This window comes from Mauremys mutica, chromosome 3 (genome assembly GCF_020497125.1).
Source record: "Mauremys mutica isolate MM-2020 ecotype Southern chromosome 3, ASM2049712v1, whole genome shotgun sequence".
NCBI lineage: Eukaryota > Metazoa > Chordata > Testudines > Geoemydidae > Mauremys > Mauremys mutica.
The window spans coordinates 34828199-34852974 of NC_059074.1; the positions used below are offsets into that span (position 1 = coordinate 34828199).

The 24776-nt window shown below is 42.0% G+C and overlaps 1 protein-coding gene across 3 annotated transcripts in view; it reads right to left on the reverse strand.

Annotated features, from left to right (window-relative positions):
* Positions 1 to 1389: 1389 nt before the first annotated feature.
* RNF144A (ring finger protein 144A) overlaps positions 1390 to 24776 on the reverse strand; it is a 105558-nt gene continuing 82171 nt past the window's right edge. The window contains exons 3-9 of one of the 3 annotated variants that reach the window (XM_045012056.1): positions 20317 to 20421; positions 20063 to 20123; positions 16636 to 16843; positions 13531 to 13678; positions 11359 to 11448; positions 6118 to 6252; positions 1390 to 2246 (exon numbers count right to left, since the gene is read on the reverse strand). In XM_045012056.1, the coding sequence (XP_044867991.1) occupies positions 6121 to 6252; positions 11359 to 11448; positions 13531 to 13678; positions 16636 to 16843; positions 20063 to 20123; positions 20317 to 20421 (744 nt within the window). In that variant the 3' untranslated portion in view covers positions 1390 to 2246; positions 6118 to 6120. Of the gene's footprint in view, positions 6253 to 11358; positions 11449 to 13530; positions 13679 to 16635; positions 16844 to 20062; positions 20124 to 20316; positions 20422 to 24776 lie in introns of all 3 variants that reach the window. The other 2 variants (XM_045012057.1, XM_045012055.1) reach the window with 2 other exon arrangements.

Here is a 24776-nt window from a genome sequence, read left to right on the forward strand (position 1 = left end):
GTTCAACATATTCATAATATGATCTGAAAAAGGGGTAAACAGTGAGGTGGTAAAGTTTGCAGATGATACAAAATTACTCAAGATACTGTTAAGTCCAAAACTGACTGCAAAGTTACAAAGGAATCTCACAAAACTGTGTGACTGGGCAAGAAAGCGACAAATGAAATTTAATATTAATAAATGCAAATAATGCACATTAGAAAACATAATCCCAACTATACATACAAATGATGAGGTCTAAATTAGCGATTACCACTCAAAGATATTGGAGTCATTGTGGATTGTTCTCTGAAAACATCTGCCCAATGTGCAGCAGCAGTCAAAAAAGCTAACAAAATGTTAGGAACTATTAGGAGAGAGAGAGAAAAAGACGGCATTATGATATTTTCTACTATGTAAATCCACTGTATGCCCACACCTTGGATACTGCCAGCAGTTCTGGTCACCCCATCTCAACAAAGATATATCAGAATTGTAAAAAGTATGGAAAAAGCGCAACAAAAATGATGAGGGGTCTGGAACAGTTTCCGTATTAGGAAATTAAAAAGACTGACTGTTCAGCTTGGAGGAGAGATGACTAAAGGGGGATATGATGCATGGTGTGAACAAAGTGAATAAGGATGTGTTATGTATCCCTTCACATAACACATGATGCAGGGGTCACGGAATGATATGAATAGGCAGCAAGTTTAAAACAAACGTAAGGAAGTACTTCACACAATGCACAGTCAACCTATGGAACTCAATGCCTGGGGATGTTTTGAAGGCCAAAAGTGTAACTGGGCTCATAAGAGAATTAGATAAGTTCATGGAGGACATCAATGGCTATTAGCCAAGATGGTCAGGGACACAACCCCATGCTTTGGGTGTACCTAAACCTGTGACTGCTAGAGGCTGGGATTGGATGACAGGAGATGCAGCACTTGATAAATTGCCCTGTTCTGTTCACTCCCTCTGAAGCATCTAGCACCAGCCACTGTCAGGATATTGGGCTACATGTACCATTAGTCTGACCCAGTATGGCAATTTTTTGTTATTGCGTGAAACACCACAGGCACCGGATAGACAGGAACTCAAACTACCCACCGTGGGAAGGTGATGGGCAAGGCTGACCTTGTTGTGACCTGAACCTGTGGTGCTTTGGATTATAGGTATTCCAAACTGATGCTTGGAGCACCAAATGAACCCATTTAAGACCTATTCCAACTGACTGAAACGATCACTGGATCAGACCCATAGCAAGTGCTTTCTCTCTTCTTTGTTCTGATGGAAGGAGCAGATGATATAAACAACTATTGTAACAATATTTAAATTTTCTTTAATTGTATTAATTGTGTATTAATAATTAAAAGCCACTACTCTGAAGAATCACAGGAGACGCATTCTTTTAAAATATCTATTGAAATTACAAATTAAACTTTCAGTATGATTCAAAGTACAAAACACAACATTAAAAGGCATTCAACAGCTCTTTTATACATCACAGTGTTAGTGGCACAAAAAGTACTTACATTTCAAATACATAAACAGAACTTATTTTTACACTGGTCAAATACATCATCATTTATACATATGCATGACTCCTTCATGTGTATCTCTATACAAAATTAAAATACATCCACGGTAAAATAAGCAAGAAAGGTTCAGTTATGTAGCACGTTCCTGTACCTAATGTTCCTGGAATTCTGTAAAAGAGAGACACAAATCAAAGCAATTATGAAGATCACAGGGCTTTAAACAAAACAGCATGCTTTACTTAGCAAAGAAGCACTGATGCAGGCTTTTCTTGATATCTTTTATGTCACTGTGTGACAACTTCCATGTTCTGTCCATTTTTGTAAGATTTTAGAATATATAGATATATATAGGAAACATATGGAGTTTGGTTTCAAAAAGCAAACTGGCATGAAGCTTTATGCATACTGTACATTATCAGGATGAAGAATGCTTTTTATTAAATATATGTATATCCTTAATAGGAAAGGGAGAACCTAGAAAATACACACAACCCCATTTTTGATTTCCTACACACAAAATTTTAAAATCACAAAGTGTAATAGCCTCTTCTGATCTAGGAATATTGTTCCCCTCGTCCTTCCTCATCAGACAGAATATTTTAGGAATCTTAATTTTAAGTATTTTCTGCAGGTCAGGTCATCAATTCTATGCTAAGAACTGGGCCATTCAGTTCTTCTTTGTGATCCATCATGATTTTAAGATAAATATTCTAGGAAAGATTATGATGCCTGAAAGAAAAACAAAATGGAAGTTTGCATGATACAATATGAGGATCCATGCTGAAGGTAGTTAGAAACAACTGAAATATTAACATAAAATAACACTGCTAAGTACTTATATAATGTCCTCTGTCAGAGGATCTCAAAAAGCTTTAAAAATAATTAAGCCCCACAACAACCCTGTGAGGTAGGTGAGCATTGTTCCACCTATTTTACAGATGGATAAACTGAGACAAAGGAAGGGTAAGTGACTTTTCTAAGAACACTGAGAGGGCCCAATCCTGCACCCACTGAAGTCAAAGGGAGTGCTTTTGCTACTCTTTTCAGTCAGAACAGGTCTGAGCCCCAAATCAGCGGTAGAGCTGGAGGGAAAAAAACAACTACCCTGGCTCCACTCTGTCTTTTCCTCTAACCACTAGAAACTCATCCTTCCCAATAGAACATGCAAACCATGTGCTCTGTTAAATTTCATTAAAAACAGCATTTAAGGCAATGCAAATGAAGTAAACAGTAGAATAGATATGAAACACAATTGAGATTAACTGCATGGTCTCTATTTTCTGATGAAGGTTTATAACAGATTGTCTGAAATCTGTTATAAATATTTTCCTTAGAAATGCAACAAAGGCATGAGCATATTTAAACCCACTATTATGGGGCAGTAATGTCAGAGTTTAAAACAATACATTCAGGGTAGTAAATGCCACAGCATCAACAGAGCTTGTAAATCAGTGATTACTGAAGACATCCACTCTAAGGAAACAAAACTGTAGTGGTAAAATTTAAAAATAAGATGTAAGGTTATGATATTCAGCATGCCTGAAAGTGATTACAGCATATTCTTTGTGAATATACACACATTATTATCCAAAAGTCAAGAAGCTGTATCAGCTGACAGCTTGGAAATCTGCTATAGTGAACCCAAGCATGCTGAGATCAGACACAGTCCTATATGTTGGATAGGATCAGATAAACCCAGGCATTTGTGTCTGTGTTAATGGTGATCATCAATTGAAATCTAACCTTTTCAAAATGTTTGCATCTATAATGCAGTGTGGGATTTTTTCCTTTCATTTTGAAGTAAATTTAGTGCTCTGCAAAGGTGTCAGTGACAACTGTGAGGAGTGAAGTTCTCTATCAAGGGCATCACAGAATCTCAACACTGCCCTGCTTCACCCCTGATCTGAAAAGACTACTTCTAAGAAAGACAAAGTAGAGGTTAATCTTTATGCCACAATACCTCAGATACTAGATTGATAGGCCCCATTAAACCAGTTTCTTGTCTGGAACTGCCAATTAGAACCATTTGTGATTTAAAGGAAAATGGTGTGTTGCTTAGTGCTCACATAAGTGGAGTGCAGAACTGCTAGTCCAGGAAATCTGGGGTCTGTTTTGCCCACTGAAAAATTAGTTCTCTGATGCTGCAATTGGATCTGTCCGGTGCAGATCAGGATTGGAGAATAAGGGCCAGAATTCAAGCCTTCCCACACTACCTCGACACCATGCCTCAGATCTGGAGAAACTAGTTATTCATCCAGCGGTACATACCTATTAATCACATACCTCAAAACGATGATTCAGGACAATGTGAGTTAAGTACTATCCTGAATCAGGGTGCTTTTCTAATCCGGTCAGTCTTTTGCGATAAGGAGACACATCCTCTAGGAGGAGCTTGACTGAGACTGAAACCTCATTAGCCATTGAAACCAGGGCTGACCAGTGGTGAGTAGTTAAAGTATGCCTATCCCACTGATAAACTCTTATGAGCCATTCAGCCCTCCCATGCTATTTCTGAATAGCTAAGCAAAAAAAAAAAGAAAAAAAGAAAAAACTCAATATCAGGATTTCGCCATTAAAGTTCTGAATTATACACTGTAATACCAAGCTAATGATGTAACATACAACTAACATTGCTTGTAATCAGATTGCCATCTTAAAAAGGTTGAACATCTTAAGACAAAACCAATTTCTGGATCTCCTGCAAGCATCTCTCATTTAGCCAGTTTGAAATACTAAATATTTTTTAAAATCAAGAATATTGAGGTTGGACAGAGGAGAAAATCTTCAAAAGTACCTAGGTGATTTAGGAATCTATTTCCCATTTTCAAAAGTGAATTATGCCCTTAAGAGTCTACATCTCACTGAAAGTCAATGGGCTTTTAAAAATTTTACCCTGCAACATTTCTGTTCAAATAATAGATATGCAAACTAAAACTAAACATAAAACAACAGAACAAACAGTTTTTTTGCTATGTCAGACTGCTGTTATGTTTTGTGGCCTTGGTCCTTGCCATGTCTTAGGTGGTGAGCCCCACTGACTTCCACATATACACATCACTGCATCATTTCCTACTCCATTATATCTTTAGGTTCTCAAACACAGTTTAACTTCCACTAGCATGCTCTGCAGAATAGTGGGCTCCGTGTGGACACAGATCTGCCCACGTGTACCACATTCCATGATCAGGGCCATTTCATTAAATTTTTGTCAAATTCTTTTGCTGTTTTTGAAGCCTGCATTTACAAAGGGGTCTCTTACAGTTTTCCATAAAATACTGCAGAAGAGTAATTTCTGTGTATTAACAATATGTTAATTTGGACATTTTACTACCCTGGAAAACTTATAACATTGTAAATTAAAAAAAAGAAAAGAAAAAGAAAAATTATGCCACATAAGATAATGTTGGAACAAAACAAACTAATCCTTAAAGAGAAATTTGTTTTGTTTTCTCACAGTATGATTATTAACAGCACATATGATATGAACTCTGGGAAATGGAGTATGTATTGTAAATGGTAGACAGAACTTTCACAAACACCCCAGGTGCTTTAATTACTAACTATAAGGATGTCTAGTACTTTTCATATATTGTAAAGACAGGAATCATTGCTGAGCTGAGAATCTGCTGATAAGCAGAATAAGTCCTGTAATTTTTTCCCCCCCAATACCTGCCTTTAAGACAGAAGCGAGCTATCTTGAACTTCCAAATATTCAATAGCACAGATATTTACACATTTGGTTTAATCAGGATTTTTTAATATATAAATAAAAGACTGAGATACCTGGATTAGAAGTTATGTAGCCCTGTAAGTGTACCAGACCCCTTAACAGCAAAAATTAACCACACAGAAAAAGACTTGTGATCCAGTGGTAATCAACACCAACTATACATTTTTTAAAGAATCTTGATTAGGTAGCAGGTTTGTGACACCACTCAATCTTGCAGCTTTCATATATTTATTTTGTAAAATGTAGTTTTTGATTGAATAGCATGTAAAACTTCCTAAAATTCTTGGAAGGCAGCAATTCAAGCTGTACCCTCCCCAAAATTCAAGAAAGGCATATATGATGGCCAAAATGCACCTTATTTATTTCCATTATGCTTGCAAAAATAAGTACTAAAGAGGTTTTTGCCATTGCAATATTAATAAAAACACAGTTGTAATAAACAGATATATTAAAGCCACATTTAACTGATAGGTGACTCATAGGAATATGAATAAGACACCTCATTTTGACGCAAATGTATATGTGAAAAAATTAGATTTGATTTGTTTTTAAGTTGTTTTGCTGATGTACCATAGCACAGTTCCTAGTCCACCAATATAGCCTCTGTGGGCAACATGAAACCATTAGTTTTATCTAGAGTATCTTCATCTCTTAATATCAGACATTTATCTTGTTCCACAACATTCTCTAAACACCTGACTTGCCTTCCACTACTTTACTTATTAGTACTTGGTCTATGTAACTGTACTAACAACAGTTCCTGGAATTATGGCACTGTCACAGAAAAGCAGGATGGGGGAAGTAAGGCTACAACAATGTAAGTGCAAGAGGGGGAAAAAAATGTGTGTGTGATGAGTCCCATCTTCTCACAATCTAGGTAGGTAGAGGATCATCATCTCCTTTATTACATTTGCACTTGCAGCAAAGGACAAATGGGGTAGCGAGTAAAAGGAAAGGTGAGGCCACTAACAGCAGTAGACCAAATCCCGCAAAGATTCCCACCACCTGAAAAAACAATGGAAAAATGACATGCATCAGTACTGCAATTGGCACAGCAGGGTTCAAATTCTGCTCCAACACAAAGTCAATGCACTAGGGGAGAAATCTTGGCCCCACTGAAGTCAAAGGCAAGACTCCCACTGATTTCAATAGAGCCAGGATTTCACTATAGTTGTACATCACAGAAGATTTGTGTGTTTAATAAAATGTATATAACTACAGTTAACAGGTGATTACTAATTTTCAGAATGGGAGAATGGTAGCAGGCTCTAATCTTGAGAAAATAGTTACTAGACTGCAACGGTCCTTTTCCCCTGTATCAGTCTGAATTCACATCGTGTCACCTACAAAATTCAATAGTGCCCGCATGCATGCGTTCACACACCCTAGATTAAACAGATGTTAATTTCACTGAACAAAAAGACAAGGATGGCTTTTCTATGTCTCCTGCACCTACCCACTCTTATTCAGTTCAAGTGGATAGTTTTACCTTTCTTTCTTGGTCGATAAAATGGGAATTTTAAGCCTCTAGCATCTGTGGTGTTTGAGGAATTCTGCTGCTAAGGGTAAACATGTTTATATTGGGGAAGTTCCACTGACAGATTCTTACAGATATTCAAGAAGGGACAATGTTTTCCTTTCAGAGAGCAACTATTTGGTCTCAAACAATTTAAAATTCAGTGTGAAGCCATCTTAGATATTTCTATAGTACCTATCAGTACACGAGTAGTTATATGAAATGTTGACTGACATTTTAATGTAGTCACAAGCTGTTTGCAAGCAGTAACCATGCATTTAAAGTTCCCTTGAAAGATTTAAATCTTTATACAGTTGAGGTTGCTAAGCACTACCTGTGCCAACACATCTAGAGTTTGAGTTCCTTTATCTTTCCTCTGTCACTGAAAAACCCCAATACAATCACCCACACAGCTGATAGAAAAAGGGGAAGGTGTTGGTTTTCCTACCAAGGAGCAGTCTCTGGGACTTTGCTCTGAGGCACCAAATTTTGCATCAGCTTCTGGCTAGCAGGTACATAATGCATTTGATCCCCCATCTCTCCCCTCTGATTGCTGAAAGGGAGGAGTATTTTCTCTCCTCCTTTCTACTCTCTCCTCCAACCCGAGCTTCCTGACTGCTACTAGAATGGTAGAGTGATCTCACCATAGTCTACCTCTCCTTCAGCTTCCTGGCTGCTACAAGGTTGTGAGTGGTTCTATTCTTCCCACAGCCTCCTTTTTTTTTTTTTTGAGTGCTTCTCAATGAACAGCTCCAGTGCCTGCTGCGGCACAGAGTGAAACTGACCTATTTCTCATCAGTTTCACTGCTGCCCACAACCTTCCCAACAGCAGTAGTGGAAATCGACAGTTTAGGAGCTAGAGGGCTGCTCGGGCAATCTATCTGACCTGAGCAAGTTGAGTTGTTTTACAATCCAACCCCAACACCCTCCGCCCCCTTCCCCAAATCTGTCACCGATGCTACTGCCTCCAGCCAGTGGGGTCAGTGTGGCCACTGTGAGCCCCACTTCTGCCAGCCGCTGCTCCCTGATGCACTGGGAGCTCTGTGGAGCAAGAGGCACTGCATCTCACTGGTGCACTCACCCAACAGCACACACACTGCAACAAGTTGGCGGTTGCCAGCAGGAGTGAGGCATGCTGCTGCTGCTGCTGCACCAACCCCGCCGGCTGGAGAAGATAATCAGAGGTTACCCAAGCTAACCTGAGCCTGAGAGGGTTGGGCTGGGTTGTTTTCTGACCCTCCTAACTCCAATCCAACACTTGTAGTTGGGTCCCAGTTTTGGGTTGGGTTGCTGGGCTCTTCTCTGAGCAGCAGAAACACCGCACAATTAAGTGAGGCAACTCTGCACTGGTTTCCACTCATTTCACATTTGTAAGGTTATAGGTTTTTCTTAAATTGATGCTAATTGCCTGAGAAAGCTTCCTACGTGCCCTAAGCAAATGAGAGTGTAGATTTTGGAAGGCCTGCTTGCAACAGCCTGCCTGCAAGTCATGCAACAAACCCACCAAAAATTATTCACAGAATAATTGTGAATAATGAATACCTGGGAAAATCATCATCTGCTCATGAACAATTGCAATTTGAATGCTCGGGCTTCCTAGGCACTACGGTAATACAAACTATAACACTACCATCACATTATTCATTAGGAATTCTTCTCCCAGCTCTTGTCAGATACGAAACATTCTGATTAATTGGCAGATATTCATTTGCCATAGTGTAGAAAATATACTCTAAACCTAAATTAACAGGCTTACTGATACCTTCTCTACCAGGGACTATTTTTCGTCCTGAACACTGGATTTCTTTTTGCAATCTCCTTTATCCAGCTATTTTTTATTCCAGGGCTGAAAATCAATACTGAGTTCAGCAGGTGGCGCTGCTGAACAAAATTAAGTTTGAGGAGTGGAGTGCACACTGCTTTATTATGTAATATTAGACAAGGATTCTTATTTTAAAATAAAAAGCTTAGTTGTGGCTCTCCAGAGACACCAATCTCAAATTTCTTTGTCCTAATATTTTTATTTTGTGCCAAAAGACAATTACTTTAAAATATGATGTGATAAGTACCTTTCACCACATATCCCTGTGTCAGACAGGCAGCTAATCTGATGTGTCTGCGCTTCATGTCTTTGGGGTACCTGCTGACACTGAAGGGTGAAAGCAAAGCCTAGATTCTTCCCTGAGCTTCCTTTAAATGCTACTGAGCTGCAGCCCATACTGGTCTTTGGCGATAGCACATACCCAATTAGCCATCTGCAATCTTTTCTGTGTGCACTATGGGGCACCATTAGCTGACCAGAGCCACGGTGAAATTTAACAATATAGTAGACTGGCAAACAGCGCTCTTTACAATCAAACAGGAGGCCAGCTTACATTTTCCTTTCAGTTCAGATATGCCAGTCAGTGAATTTACCCAGGATTTTTAAGATCAGGTCAATAGGTTGTCTGGTGAGAATCAGTGATACATGTTCCACTGGGTGGACTCAGCTGCTGTTGAACAATAGGCTATTTCCTAGCATATGTAATGTCTAGAAGTGATTTTTGCACTGGAAGTACACCACTTTGCATTACAGCATCATGCCTTTCACTCTGATGTTATGTTATGCTCCTCTTGGGTAATACTCCAAGAATGTTTAACGTAAGGACCCCCATCCTGCAAACACTAGCAATCGTAGTGCTCACTAACCTGGCTTCAATGGGAATTCTCAGAATATCAAAATATCAGAAATATCAAAAGTCTCAAAAATTTGGGACTGAGTGTAACAGCTCTTGTATGTCATCCAATCAACAGGTGCTCGTGCTACACTTCTTGACACATCGGTTTTTCTAATTAGCAATGCCAGCAACATCAGTCACGTAACCAATTACACCATAGCTCAGTGTAGCAATCATTACAATGATGGAAGAAATAGATATGACATAATATTTGTAACAAGAGTTCTTTTCATTCAAAACCCGCCTGTTTTAGAGTTCACTAAACTTCAGCAAATGTGGGGCAATTTTACAAATCCTTTTAATGCAATTTTGGCTCAATTTACTCTATTTATAAAAATAAAAAAGCTACTTTCACTGAAGCATTCCCCTAAGAAGAGAGAGGATAGTGCGCTGACAACAGCTGAGCTGCCTAGTGGATTACCACAGGGCTAGAAACACAGAGGTTCCAAGTTCTAGTCCCACTGCTCACACCTAGCACCAGCATGACAACCGTGAAATGGCTTCTTAGAGTCAAGGAACTGTGTCCACTTTTTCCCTGCAGGCTTGTCAGGCCCCCAAGTCACATGCTGCATCCTCCACATTTCTTGAAACTGACGCAAAAAAACAGAGGGCACCTCAGGGCTTGGCTACACTTGAGAGTTGCAGCGCTGGGAGTTACAGCTGTGTTCGTACAGCTGTGTAGGGGAAGCGCTGGTGTGTGGCTGCAATGTGGCCGCATTTGCAGCGCTGTTGGGAGTGATGCATTATGGGCAGCTATCCCAGCGTTCAAGTGGCAGCAACGTGCTTTTCAAAAGAGGGGGGCGGGGTGGAGTGTGACATGGGTAGAGAGAGAGAGAGAGAGCGCGCATGTGGATTTTTGGAGCGGACACTGTATCAGCTCCCTGCCTTGCAAAATCAGAAAATTTTCCCGACTCCTTACTCTTAACTGCAAACAGCCTGCAGCCCAGATAAGCAGCTGCTCCAACAGACTCCCTTTCTCCCCCCTGCCCTCGCTGTTTCTCTCCTCAAGCAAACACTCATCCCCCCTGCCTGCCTCATTCACAGCAAGGTAGTGGGTTATCTCATTTGATTGTTCACAGTCAGTTACAGATTGATCACAGCAAACAGGAGCTGTGTTTGTTTTTTAGATAAGCAGCTTCCGGAGCCCCGAGTTCACAACAAAACAAAGAGAGGCAGCATAACAAAACAAAGAGAGTAATTTAGTTAAAAGCATTCTGGGATATCTCCTAATACCCTGGAGGCCAATAACAGCGCTGGTGTGTGGCCACACCTGACTAGCAGCGCTGCATCACCAGCGCTGCACTCGTTATACCCCAAGCAGACCAGGTGTACAGCCAGCGCGGCAGCCAGGGAGTTGCAGCGCTGGATGTGCCTTGCAGGTGTGGACAGTTACTAAGTTGCAGCGCTGGAAAGCCTCCACCAGCACTGCAACTCTCAAGTGTAGCCAAGCCCTCAGTGAGATATGCCTGTTGCCTGCTTCACTGTGAAACAGGGAGAGACTGAAATCTGAAGCAGGTGAAGAAGTGGGGCAGGGTACAAAAATCTTTTGCTCATGATTGGTTCTTTACTGCTTGACTGACACCAGAGGAGGGAATCAACCTAGTGTCCATGCAGACTCAGCAAACCAGGAACAACTTTATACCAATAAACTCAACCAGTCATGTCAGTTAGGAGTCAAAATCCAGGATGGAGTCTGACTGTTATTCCCTGGTTAATGTCTGTCCTTGTACCACAATGCCCTTCTCTCAACTGCTGAATGGTTAAGACACTTTGACTCACATGCTTCATTTGATCTCTTTGTAGATACAACTGAGAGAGAGAGAGAGAAAACCATTTTACTGTGAACTTTTATGAAGTTTTAAAAAGCTCTGCACCTACTTGTGTTCTGTGCCAGATAACAGATGCCCTGGAGTGACCTAACTTGTTTCGACAAGGTCCTTTGTCATAATGTATAAGGAGGAAATCATCCTATGAAACATTAAACAGAAACATTAGCAATTAATAGAGAGTCTCTTTTCCTTCAAGATGGAGCAGATAGCGGCAGCAAAACAACAACAAAATATCACAGAGGGGAGCGGGTTTGAAGATCCCTGCAAAGCACTGAATATGAGGAGAAAAGTTTCAGAGTGGAAAACCAACTAAAATTGGATTTGTATTCTTGCATGGGTCAGAGCTTCCCAGAGTTGCTCCCCACCGGGTTACTATGGAAGTGATTTCATAAGATGGAACATAACACAAATAAAGCATGTGTTGGTAATAAAGAGAATGAGTTGTGCTGTGCCTGGAGGACAAGCCAATGCAGATCAGAGTAAAGCACTGTGGGAACCTTTCAGCAAGACGACAACAGCAATAAACAACAAATAAAGAACTAATCTCTCTATTTTTGTGTCTTTTCGATTTCCATGCACATCAAGTTAATATTGTACTCCCCCTTCCTTAAGGTAAAAGGTAATAATTGGAGATATACCAATCTCCTAGAACTGGAAAGGACCTTGAAAGGTCATCGAGTCCAGCCCCCTGCCTTTGCTAGCAGAACCAATTTTTGCCCCAGTTCCCTAAGTGGCCCCCTCAAGGATTGAACTCACAACCCTGGGTTTAACAGGCCAATGCTCAAACCACTGAGCTATCCCTCCCCCTTTCTTCCTCTATTTGATGTCAGATCATGTGGATTTCCCTGTCTAGCAAAGCTACTGGGTCTCAAGTGCAGCTAAGAATCCTTTTTCTCAGGAAATAAAAGGTCCTATCTTCTAACCAGGGAATGAACTGAAAGGAAAAGCGATATAATATGGATAAAAACATTTTCAAACCTGATTGCTTACAGTCAAGCACCTTAATAAGCAGACTGGTTTTCATAGTGCTGTGCACCCACAATTGGAGTCAATAGAGTAGTTGGTGCTCATCACTTCTGAAAACAAACCTGCTTATTTATTTAAATAGGAGTTCAGGCAACAGAATTTGAAAATACTGTCCATGCTAGGTCTAGAACATGGGAAGAAGAAAGCTACTTCTTGGATCCCAAGCCTCTCAAATGTGGCACTTCTTTTGCAGCTGGGAAAGCAAACCAAGGCAGATATCTACCCAGTTCTACAAAGAACGACGCATCTGCTTCCAGATCTGGATTGGTCACACTTCAGTACAGCAACCAACGCAGGCACAGGGGACCTCTAATTTTAACTAAGCATGGGAGTACCCAGGATTTAAAACTTAACCGTAAGGCACTCAAACATAACAATTGCAGGATTTGGAATAGTTAGGGAACATTTTTGGGACATGAAACATTTCCTCTGCCATTGTTAACTAGACTTTGCAATAAAACGTTTCCTTGGCTAATATGTGGAAATAGATGTAGCATATTGTATATACTCCAGTGCTTGGGCACAATAAGATATTGGCTTGTTTGTTCTTCATACATCAGTTCATTGGCTTTTTCTCTTACTTTGTCCTGAAGAAAAGATGTAATAACCAAAACAAATCAACATCAAGGAACAACTCTCACTACCAAAGTTCAGCACTAAAATGAATACTGACACTCTACATGGGATTCTGTATTTAGGGCTACCTTACACTATCATGCAGAGCTGAAAGAAATACAAATATATTCACCCTGAAAACACTCTTTAGAATATAAATTCTTCAGGAAGGAGCTGTCTGATTTGTGTGTACATGGTACAGTATTCAACACAAAGTGAGAAAAACTATGTAGCTGCAACCATGGAGATGGCAAAGGAAGAATAATTTTCATCAAATTTCAAATTACACTAACTTCTTTCCATCTCATTTACGCAAAGGGTGAACAGCACAACAGCTCTTCAGGTGGGGCAAGTAAGATCAAGAGCACAAGTACCATCAAGTAACCAGCTAAGGTCCAGCTCTGCCCTTGCCTATGCATTTTAGCAGAGAAATAGGTGCTAACAGTAGTGTTACAAAAGGTTCAGAAGAAACACAGAATGTGAAAGAGCAGCTAGTGAGGATATCCATAGGACAGTCTGAAGTCAGCATAACAAACTTGTAAGCTTACAATGTCCACCGAAGCAAACAGTGTATACTCACATCAAGAGATTCCAGACAGTACCAGCAAAAGGCATGTTTGCAGTTTTTACACATCATTTGGGCACAACCCTCATCTCGCTCGATATAAACTTTGCACTTTGGACAGCGTTTGATGGGAGCATCATCATCTTCCATTTTATACATAGAACTGTGGGAAGACATTTGCAGAAGTTTATAAGGTGTGTACCCATACGTGTTTGAAGCAAAAATAACATCCTAATTGAAAAAAAATCTGGGTTTGCATTTTAGTTTTGTTATCCGCTTTTTTTTGTTTTGTTGTTAAGTACCCGGAAAGCAGCTCTAGTACAACAATTAATTTGTATAGTGCCTATCAAACAGCTATGCACTTACCAGACAAAACACATTTCTCTCATCTACCAATTGTTTTCTGTGACCTGGTGACATCAGTGTGTACAATGCTCTCAGCTGAGCACGTGGGAACCAATCTGGAGTCAGGTTTTTACATGCCTAGTCCATCTGCCTTTCTCCTCCTCTTTTTTCTTATGGGAGAAGGAGAAAGGATCTCAATGGGGAGAACAGAGAGGCTGGCAATGCCCAGCTGACCCAGGCTATGGCCCATGGGCCTAGGGATTCCCTGAATGAGAAGGCAAAGGGAGAGACTGAGCGTCTCCTGCTTCCATGAGGATCCTCTCCTAGGATTCTCCTCTCCAAGCCAAAGTCCACTGGGTTTTCCTGGATACCCTGTTCCTCCCAAGGCTTGCCTCGTCTGTCACAGTTCAGGGCAACTGCATCTGCAGCTCCCCTCTGTGATCCACTGAGAGCACCTACTTGAAAGCTCCCAGTTCCTCAGCTGTCACTCTCTTGGGTAGACTCCATCGTAACCAGGGTTTCTCCTGGCTGCACAGTTCCCTGCCTACTCTGATTTCCCCAGCAAGTCAGACTGCCTAAGCAGGCCAGCATCTGCTTTCTCTCCGAAGGACAGGAAGAGAGGAATTGCCCCCAGTTATAAGTTACCACACAGCTCTTTATAAACAAGCACATTTATTCTTAAAAATTAATGCTGAGCACGTGGGAACCAATCTGGAGTCAGGTTTTTACATGCCTAGTCCATCTGCCTTTCTCCTCCTCTTTTTTCTTATGGGAGAAGGAGAAAGGATCTCAATGGGGAGAACAGAGAGGCTGGCAATGAAAAAAGTGAAAGCATTATAGAGAAAATATAAAAACAATACAAGTTCCTGTATGCATGCTAAAAGCTTACCGGGGTCACCCCTCAGTTTTGTGGGGCCTCAGTAAGTCAAAGTCCTTCCAAACCCTCCATGGAATCATTGACCCCACCCCCTTTCAACAGTAGATCCTGTCCATTTGCTGGATTAGAAAGAAGGTCCTGAGTCAGTTTAAACTCAGGGTATTTATCCCTTTCTTTGTCTCTTGATCTCTGGATAATCCAGTCTGAACCATCAGATATGAGCCTCTGCAAGTGCTGGCCCCCCTCTGGAGGTGTTACAACCTGAGTGAACTTGCCTCGTACCCCCTACTGTTCTTGGTTCCTAGAGGAGATGTGGTCACTCTCCCGCAGGGAATTACATGCAATCCCTGGCCCACAATGATACATAAACTTCATACAGTAAGTTCTCCCCAGAGATACTGCAGGAAATTGCCTTATCTGTCATATTCCCTCTCTCCAGTGCTGGCAAGGAGCTGCTGAATCATAGTGCAAACACCTGGTTCACAGTGCTGCTTCTCGATCTCATTCCTGCTTGCAGTACCATCACACAAAAGTGGAGGTTCAAGCCACATGGAATGGGTCCATGTCAAGGAGCAGGAGTGAGGGGGCATCCAAGGAGCATTTTTTCTTCCCTGATTTCCTGGAAGAGTTTTCAAGCTCCTCCTGCTCAGTGAAGGCTTTAGGACTCTGTAAGGTCTGGAAAAAAGGACGGAGCCTCAGACAAAGGTGTTGACAGAAGCTACTCCAATGGGAGGCAGGAGAACAACAGGTTTCCCAGCCTGTAGGATGATGAGAGGTGGGGAGGGGACTGGACAAAGTCCTGACTCCAGATTGGTTACTACTTCCTGACCGATAGATCAGAGGAGACACACACCCGTGACAACCACGCCATGGGAAAATATTTTGCACACACAAATTACATTTGTCATTCCCAGCACGTGCTGGCACAAACTGCTGCTGGGACAATGGTCGCCAGCAAGTTGCAAGGACAACCGCCAAATGTTCTAAACCTACAGAAAAGAAACACAAATCAAGCAAAATGCTGAGCAAAACATGCCATGAATCTCACCACACTTGTGCTTTGGCCGAGCGTGAATGAGAGCGCGTACCAAATCTAGGGGTGTTGAGAGTCCCACTGCAGGCTATGTAGGGTTTTACCCAGGAACTGAGAACAAGAGCAACCTAGCCAGTCAGCTGTCACTACAAGATAGAGGGGGAGAGGCAGTCTTGAGAATAGCCAAGCCCCAGACCATTCATGGCTTTAACGATCGTGACCAACATTTTGAACTGCTACAGGAAGTGAACAGGGAGCCAGGGATGAAGCCTGAGCACAGGTGTTATGTACATACAGTGACCTGCCCCATTCAGGTGGGTAGCTGCATTCTCTACCAGTGGAAATTGCTAACTGGTCTTCTAATGCTGCCTTCAACAGGGCTCAAGAATCACTCCCTCGCTCCTGGAAGAGCACCAGTCATGGTGCAACTGACAGAGGCCTCCTAAAGTAGCAAACCAGAATCAACCAACCCTCAAGCCCCTGGAACAGCAGCAGCAGTGGCGGGCAGGGGGACCTGAGGTGGCTGAATGTGTCATTGGCATCAATGGAACAACAGATGGAACAGATGGATGGGCAAGCAGAGCTGCAGATGGTGCCAGGAGCCTGGGTCGTCCCTCTGTGCTGCTTTAACTGGCTCCACCTGCTCCGTGGTGGTGGGACTGCCAGGCCACCAAGGGAGCCATCACCATCCATCTCTGTGTCAAGCACAGTGTCTTAAAAGAAAAGAACTGGAATGGCTGCTGAGGACAATCACTTAAAAAACAAACAGGAGAAAATGGCCTCTTGATTGGAGATGAGGTTATATTCCTCGTTACGCATCAAGTATATCTGTGCTGCTACCACTGGGCAAGTTACAGTACTGTACCTTGTCTCTCCTGGGAGGAAGGTGATTGGCATATTCTCTTGACAGCCTTGTCCTGGATGCCAATTGGATTTACAAGATGAGCAGAACTCTATGTCACAAGCTTTGCATTGGACCAGCTGGGGATTTTGAGGCCCTGATTCTTGAAGTTGGCAAACTGCCTGGCAGGCAGAAGATGGACACCAAGTCCGACATGGATCCAAAAGCACTTCTGCAAAAAAAGAGTATAAAATAACCAGAGTCAATGACAGCTACAGGAATGTCCTTTAATTATATACGGCTTAAGAATGCTCACATGCTCAGATTGCTCACCAGACCAGCTGTTTTCAAAAGAGGGCTCCAGTTTTTTTTTTTGCCCAGTCACTTATGGCCTGATTTGCAGATGTATTCAGCATCAGAGATATCTAAAATTAGAGACCACTTTTGCAAATGTGGGCCTACCTCCCTAACACTGCACTTCTCGAGATTGCCTGAACTAATTGCTTTTACATTGTTCACAGAACCACAGAACCATAGGGAAGACAAGGGTCATGTAGTCTAACCCCTTGCCAAGATGCAGGATTTGTATTAACCATCCAAGACAGATGGCTATCCAGCCTCGTGAAAACCTCCAATGAAGGAGTTTCCATGATCTCTCTAGGCAGTCTGTTCCATTGTCCTACTGTTCTTACAGTTAGGAAGCTTTTCCTGAGATTTAATCTAAATCTGCTATGCTGTAGTTTAAATCCATTGCCTCAAAATAAATCAATTTTTCTCCAATCTTTTTATGGCAGCCTTTCAAGTATTTGAAGACCACTATCATGTCTCCACTTAATCTCTTCTTTTCCAAACTAAACATACCCCCAGTTCATTCAGACTTTGCTTATATGGCTTGCATTCCATCCCTTTGATCATCTTTGTTGTTTGCCTCTGGATCCTTTCCAGTTTCTCTACATCCTTTCTATAGAGTAGAGACCAAAACTGGACACAGTACTCCAGCTAAGGCCTAACCCGCGCTGGGTGGAATGGTGCTATCACCTCCCATGACTTACATGCTTTGCCTCTGTTAAAGCAACCAAAAATTGCATTTGCTTTTTATTGCCACAGCATCGCATTGATGACTCATGCTGAGGTTGTGATCCACCACAACTCCCAGATCCTTGTCAGCAGAGCTGCTGCCCAGTTAGTTATTTCCCATTCTATATTTGTGCATTTGGTTTTTCTTCTCTAAGTGTAGCACCTTACCTTTGTCTTTGTTGAATTTCATTTGTAGCCCAGTTCTCCAGTTTCTCAAGATCCCTTTGAATTTTAGCTCTACCCTTCAAAGTGTTTGCAACCCCTTTGTCATCTGCAAATGTGATTAGTATGCTCTCTACACCCATCTACAGGTAATTAATAAAGATGTGAAATAAGAGTGGCCCCACAACGGATCCTTGTGAAACCCCACTTGAGATCTCTTCCAATCTGACATAATTCCATTAATAGTTACTATTTGTTTGCAGTTGTTTAACCAATTACGTATCCACTTAATGGCAGTTCTACCGAGCCCGCATTTCTCCAGCTTACTTATCAGAATGTCAGGTAGGACCATGTCAAAACCCTTGCTAAAGTCCAAGTACATTATGGCCATCGCATGCCCCCTATCCACCAAACCAGATATCTTGTAAAAGAAGAAAATCAGGTTGGTTTGGCATGATTTGTTGTTATAAATCCATGCTGGCTGCTAGTGATTATCCCTGCATCCACCCGGTATTTGCAAACTGAATATTCTATACATTGTTCTAATACCTTCCAGGTATCAAGGTCAGGCTGACAGGTCTATAGGTCTCCGGTGCCTCCTTTTCCCCCTTTTTAAAGATGGGCACTACGTTAGCCCTTCTCCAGGCTTCTGGGACCTCTCCTGTCATCCATGAGTTTGCAATTATTATTGCCAGTGGTTCTGAGATTTCTTCAGCTAATTCTGTCAGCACTCTGAGGTGAATAGCATCAGGCTCTTCTGATCTGAATTCATTCAGATTGGTCAAATGATCTCTGACGTGTTCTTTACTTACCCTGATCTGCATCCCTTCCCCTTTATTGTCTGTAATAACTTTGTTAGTCAAAGTTAGTGTTCATTTTTAACTTATGGATTAAAACGGTCTCTGAGAAGGGGAGGGGATATTTTAAATTTTATTGAACAAAATTATACAATTAACAGAGCTTATTTCAGATTTGGTAGGGATGTGAAATTCTCGCAATAGAAGTGTTTGTACAATGCCCAGCCCAAGGGGGCCCCATTTAAAGTTGATTGATAGGCACTGCCATAATAAAGATGACAAATTAATAAAATAAATAAAAATAATGCAAGAGAACATTATCTAGTTTTCCTGGAGACTGGTTTACTGGTAACTCAGGGCCTGATCCAAAGCCCAGTGAAGTCAGTGGAAAGAGTCTCATTGAATTCAATGGGGTTTGGATCAGTCGCTAAAAGAACCATAAGCAAACATAAACCTCAGTCTAAGTTCTCTCTCCTAGTGTTAGCGGTTCTTAAGCTATTCCACCCAGACTCAAGTTCCCTTTGCCTCCTAGAGTGCCACACCAACCCCTCATATTTAGATTAGAATCAACAAGCTGCACCTGTCACTATGCCTCACCAACAATTACCCCAGACCTGAAGAAAGCTCTGTGTAGCTTGAAAGCTTCTCTCTTCCACCAACAGAATTTGGTCCAAAAAGAGAGATTACCTCACCCACCCTGTCTCTCTGCTCCCCTGGGACTCAACACAGCTATAATACTGCAAACACTAATTTTCTTGCAGGATTCCAGCACCCGAATTTAGATTGGCTCCATAGAGGAGCCCTACATTTCTATACAGTCCTAGGTACTGCCATCCTACCATTAGTGCTATATAAAGCATACAAGTGCATGATGCCCAGAGAATTCCCCTTTCAGTAACATATTAATACAATATCAGAGGGGTAGCCATGCTAGTCTGGATCTGTAAAAGCAGCAGAGTGTCCTGTGGCACCTTATAGACTAACAGACGTTTTGGAGCATGAGCTTTCGTGGGTGAATACCCACTTCGTCGGATGCATGGCTCTTCGAATGAGCCATGCATCCGACGAAGTGGGTATTCACCCACGAAAGCTCATGCTCCAAAAGTCTGTTAGTCTATAAGGTGCCACAGGACTCTTTGCTGCATATTAATACAATATGCAGCAGTTTTCTGTCTGCAACTCAGTTTCCATCACATGGTACGTGGCAACATGCATGCACTAGCAGATAAAGGAAGAAACAATTTGAGCTTTCTTCCGCTCACAAATCATATAAGGCTCCAACACTACTGTATAAACACACACAGGACCACAGTCTGATCTCTGTGACATGGATCAATCTGGGGGTAACACTATTCCCACAGATTTGGAAGCCAGCCATTGGTCTGGAGTAAAGGCTGATGTTTCACGCTGTATACCTCTTTCAAACTGTAGCTTCTTGTACCTTTGCATGATTTCTGATGCAACCATACACTCAATCTGTTAAAATAAAAAAAAAGAGAAATTACGAATTAGAACAGCAATAATCCAAGGCATTCCAAATGAATGGAGACCCAGCATTCAACCTTTATAAATGATTAAATCATATTAAATCATAAACAACAGCTGTAATATGCCCTGAGCAAGACATGTCTGAATATACTGAAAGAACCAATGTGCTGTAAAAACATACCTCATTTTCTTGTAGATGACCTCGTTTTGGGCAGGAAGCATCAGGGCAACTAATTGCTGTTTCTAGACCTTCTTTGATCAAAAGTTCCACATACTGTTTCAGGCACTGTAAAAGAGGAGGGTGTAACTATTCTTCCAAATAGCAATTATTCATGCTTTGACTTGCTCATCTGAAGATTTAAAATCACTTTGCAGAGGTGGGTAAATATCTCCTATCTCCCTTTTACAACTGGGGAAATAGACAAACGCATTTAGAAACTTTCCAAAGTTATACACTAAACTAAATAAGTGTCAGGAACTACATCTCCTGAAATACATTTCCATGCTCTATTCATTAGACGGCTCTGCCTCAGTTACAAAATACACAGTAAATAAGAAGCAAGTAAAATGGAATGTTAGGAAAATAAAAGAAAATTAGATTAACCAGTCTTCATAAATCCCTCAGATTTATATCACCGGAAACCATAACATCTTAGTAAGCAGTAGCTACCCATTAACAGTCATCTGTCAAGTACAACAGAATGGGAAAGGTTATTTGGCTTGTTTCCCATTACACAGAAAATAACTAACTGAACTTCTTGGTGAGGATATATTTCATTCTCAATGTGAAGGAAGAATGAACAAATGAGGACTCGAAAAAGAATAGCTACTTCCATATGAATGCCCTGCATAATAAAACAATTATAAATTCATAAATAATAATGCTGCATATATGTAGTATTCTTCATCCTAAAGGATCCCACTGAGCTTTAGAGAGAGCAGAATTGAAATTATGGTCTCTAAAAGGGTGGTATATGGCAAAACACACAACTGGAGGGAGGAAAAGGGTGGTTTGGGCTAAGGGCAAACCTCTTCGCTTATTAAACGAGCCACACAGGGATCAGATTAAGCCAATACCATGTGATGTACTAGCATTTCTTTATGACCCTTAGCCAGTCTTATTTCTCCTCAGCTGCCATCTTGCCCTGGCTCTCTCCTCAGCTCCCCTCTTACCAGCTGCCACCTTCTTGATTTATGATGTCAGTACCATAGGCCAGTGGTAGAAATTTTTGAAACCTGGCTGTGTCTAACTTTTGAGTTAAAGGCTTGACCCAGATTCCTCCCCAACCTCACCCTCTCCCATGTGGAAGGGAGGGCTACCACCACATCAATATGCGCCAAGCTGCTGCTAGAGAAGTTGGACCTCCTCTTCCCTCCACAAAACTCATCTTTGGAATAAATCTTCCCCTCCCACAATCTGCCTTGGAACAGGGAAAGGACGAGTCAACCCTGCTGGAATATAAACCACCGATTCCAGAGAGCCTAGGTAAAGCACAAACTACTAAACCATCCTACTCCAGTTCTAGGCAATGGAAACAAAATACCCAAAATTATAAATAGCACTTTAGTCCTGCCATCTCCCAACTGACAGAAGCATCCTAAGCATCAACATCTCACTTTTACTTATTTACTTCACCTCAAAATCACTGAGTATTTTCAGTGCAATGGTAAGTATTTGAGAAGCTGGATCAAACTAACCCAACCAACCTAGTGCCAGAAATAACATGAGTCATGTAGACTCATGTTATGCTTAGAAACACAATAGCAACTCAAACTTCCCTCTCTGCTCTACAGGGGAGAATCACAAGTAAATAAATAAATAAAACTTTAAAGTTCTCTCAATTGGCTTTCAACTGAAATAATGAGTGGTGAACAATTTCTCCAGTCTTAATCATACCATCACATATAATGCACCCAGTAACTGCAGAGATCCACATTTATATTCTGCTCTTTCAGTCTTCCCTATGCACACTGTGCATTCTTTAAGCCTGCCTCCATGGCTCCTTTGTGAGGATTTGTTCTTAATCCCACACTGATATTTTGACTTCCTCCTCTTGCATCTTGACTGTGGCAAAATCCTCGCTTTCTCCCAACATCATCATTTCAACTACTGCAGAGTGTTACTCCATTGGTGGCAATATAGCCCTTTATATCCCAACAAATTCTTTTGTCAGATTCCCCATTATGAGGGGTGTTGCGTTTTTTTTTCCCAGAAGAAACAGTATCTCAGCTTCTTGGAGAAAAATAGAAAGAAACTGAATAGCTGATACTTTTAAAAGTTACTGTTTCCACAGCAACGGTAACTCCGCATCTTTGCGGACAGTATATTAAGGCCCATCTCCTTGCCTTTGTCAGAACAAAAGCAACAGAGACAGGGATTCACTGCAGGAGATGCTTGGCTCCTGGAATGTTTCTGATCTACAGTCTCCTGCTCTGCCGGGATTGGGGCTGCTGGGAGTATGGCTGGCAACTACACCTCTACCCCAATATAATACGGTCTTCGGGAGTCAAAAAAAATCTCCTTATAGGTGAGGCCGCGTTATATCGGGTTTGGTTCGGTATGCCGTCCCGGCTTCCCCGGCGGGGATTTAAAGGGTCCGAGGCTCCAGCTGCTGTGGGGAGTCCCGGTGTCCCTTTAAATCACCACCAGAGCTCTGGCAGCAGGGCTCGGGCGGGGATTTAAGGGCCCGGGGCTCCCCGCAGTGGCTGGAGCCTCTGGCCCTTTAAATCACCGCCTGAGCCCTGCTGCCAGAGCCCCGGCGGGGATTTAAAGGGCCTGGTGCTCCAGCTGCTGTGGGGAATCCCGGTCCCTTTAAATCACCGCCGGAGCGCTGGCAGCGGGGCTTGGGTGAGGATTTAAAGGGCCTGGGGCTCCACACAAATTTGAATATAACACAGTAAAGCAGCGGGGCTCGGGTGGCGCTTTAAAGGGACCGGGACTTCCCGCTGCTTTACCGCGTTATATCCGAATTCGTGTTATATCCGGTCGCGTTCTATCAGGGTAGAGGTGTACCACAGACAGCTGAAATCTGTGAGACCAGGGCCCTGGGCTGTGGATCTCAGCACCACCAGTGGCAGAGGTATCAGTCCTACCACGGTGCCATTGTCGGCTCTTCCCATCCCCCCCATCTGTAAATGGTGAGCGTGGATTCAGATGAAACAGCATATATATTTAATGACAACACTTAGCACTTAAAAGAACACTTTTTGAGCTCAGTGCGCTTTACCATCATTAATGATTAATTTGGCAATTCTCTTCACCACCCTGTTTAGGTCCTTTGCCAAAGCCAGTCAAACATACGTTTCCCTTTTCTAATATCCTCTAGGGAACGGAGTAGCTCATCCCTGCCTTGTACAATACTCAGAGCCTTCTCTATCCACTAACTTATCATTGAGCTTCCCATACTCTTAATACCAGGCAAGCCAAAATGGGCTTCCCCTGCTACATCTGCTTAGGAACCCAGCTGCTGCCTTGAAGCCAGTAAGTGTCAGGCAGAATCTGTTCCAAGTCCTGTCCCATAGGGGTTTTATTTCAGGCGAGGCTCTGTCTGTTCAAAATTCTCTTTCCCATAAAACAGAGGCTGCTGGGGCTGAAGAAGCATCAGTGTGAACTCCCTCCTTTTGGGTGGATCTCTCCTCCCGCCCACTGCCTGGAAGTGAATGCATGAGGTGCCACCAGCATTAGAAAACCAAAACTGGTAGCACGGTTAGAAATTCCCCATTGCATCAGCACATCACTATGTCCACACAGGGAATGAAATACAAAACAGATTATGTGCCCAGTTCACAATCCAGGGCTCAGTAACTAACCTTGGATGCGATCCCTTTTAAACCATACCAGTAAAATTACTGTAGGATTTTCCTCCTGTTATACCTTTTGTAAGATTGCCCCTTTGTTCTTCTAGGAATAAAGTGATTAAAAAAAAACAACTATCCATTAATTGCTATTTGAGTGCAATCACTGAAAATGACCTGTAAAATGATCAGTGCTATGTAACAAATCTCCTAGGAGGGAAGAGGAATTGAGATTAGCTGCCTACTGGATGGAATGGGTGAGAGAAAGTGACAAAGGCATCCACCTCCTATATGCAGGCTCTTGTGAATACCAATATGTTAAGCAGCATTTTTATTTTCCTTGTAACTGGACTAAGAAGAATCATCTGTATCTAAAAAAAACAATTTCCATTACATTTGTCATGTGTCCTTACTAACAATACTTAAAACTTGTAAATAAACAAAAAATTTAAACATGTCATTGCAGCTGCATTAAACTTGGCAACTGTGAACTAATTATACAAACATTAATTCTTTAGTCTCAGTAGATCAGTATCTGAGGTGATGGAAGTCCTGCTCAGAGAAGTTCTTCATAACTACATGCATCCGACGAAGTGGGTATTCACCCACGAAAGCTCATGCTCTAATATGTCTGTTAGTCTATAAGGTGTCACAGGACTCTTCGCCGCTTTCATAACTCAAGATACGTTTGTTTCTCAGCAAGGGAGAGTAAAGCAGCCAGTGTACACTGGCCAGTTTCTCCCAGCTCCTGACCTCCACATTCCCCTGCACATGTGCACACTACCATTTTCCCTGCCTTTTCCATTCCCTTCTGTCCTCACTTTCCTCCTCCCAACACAATTTGCC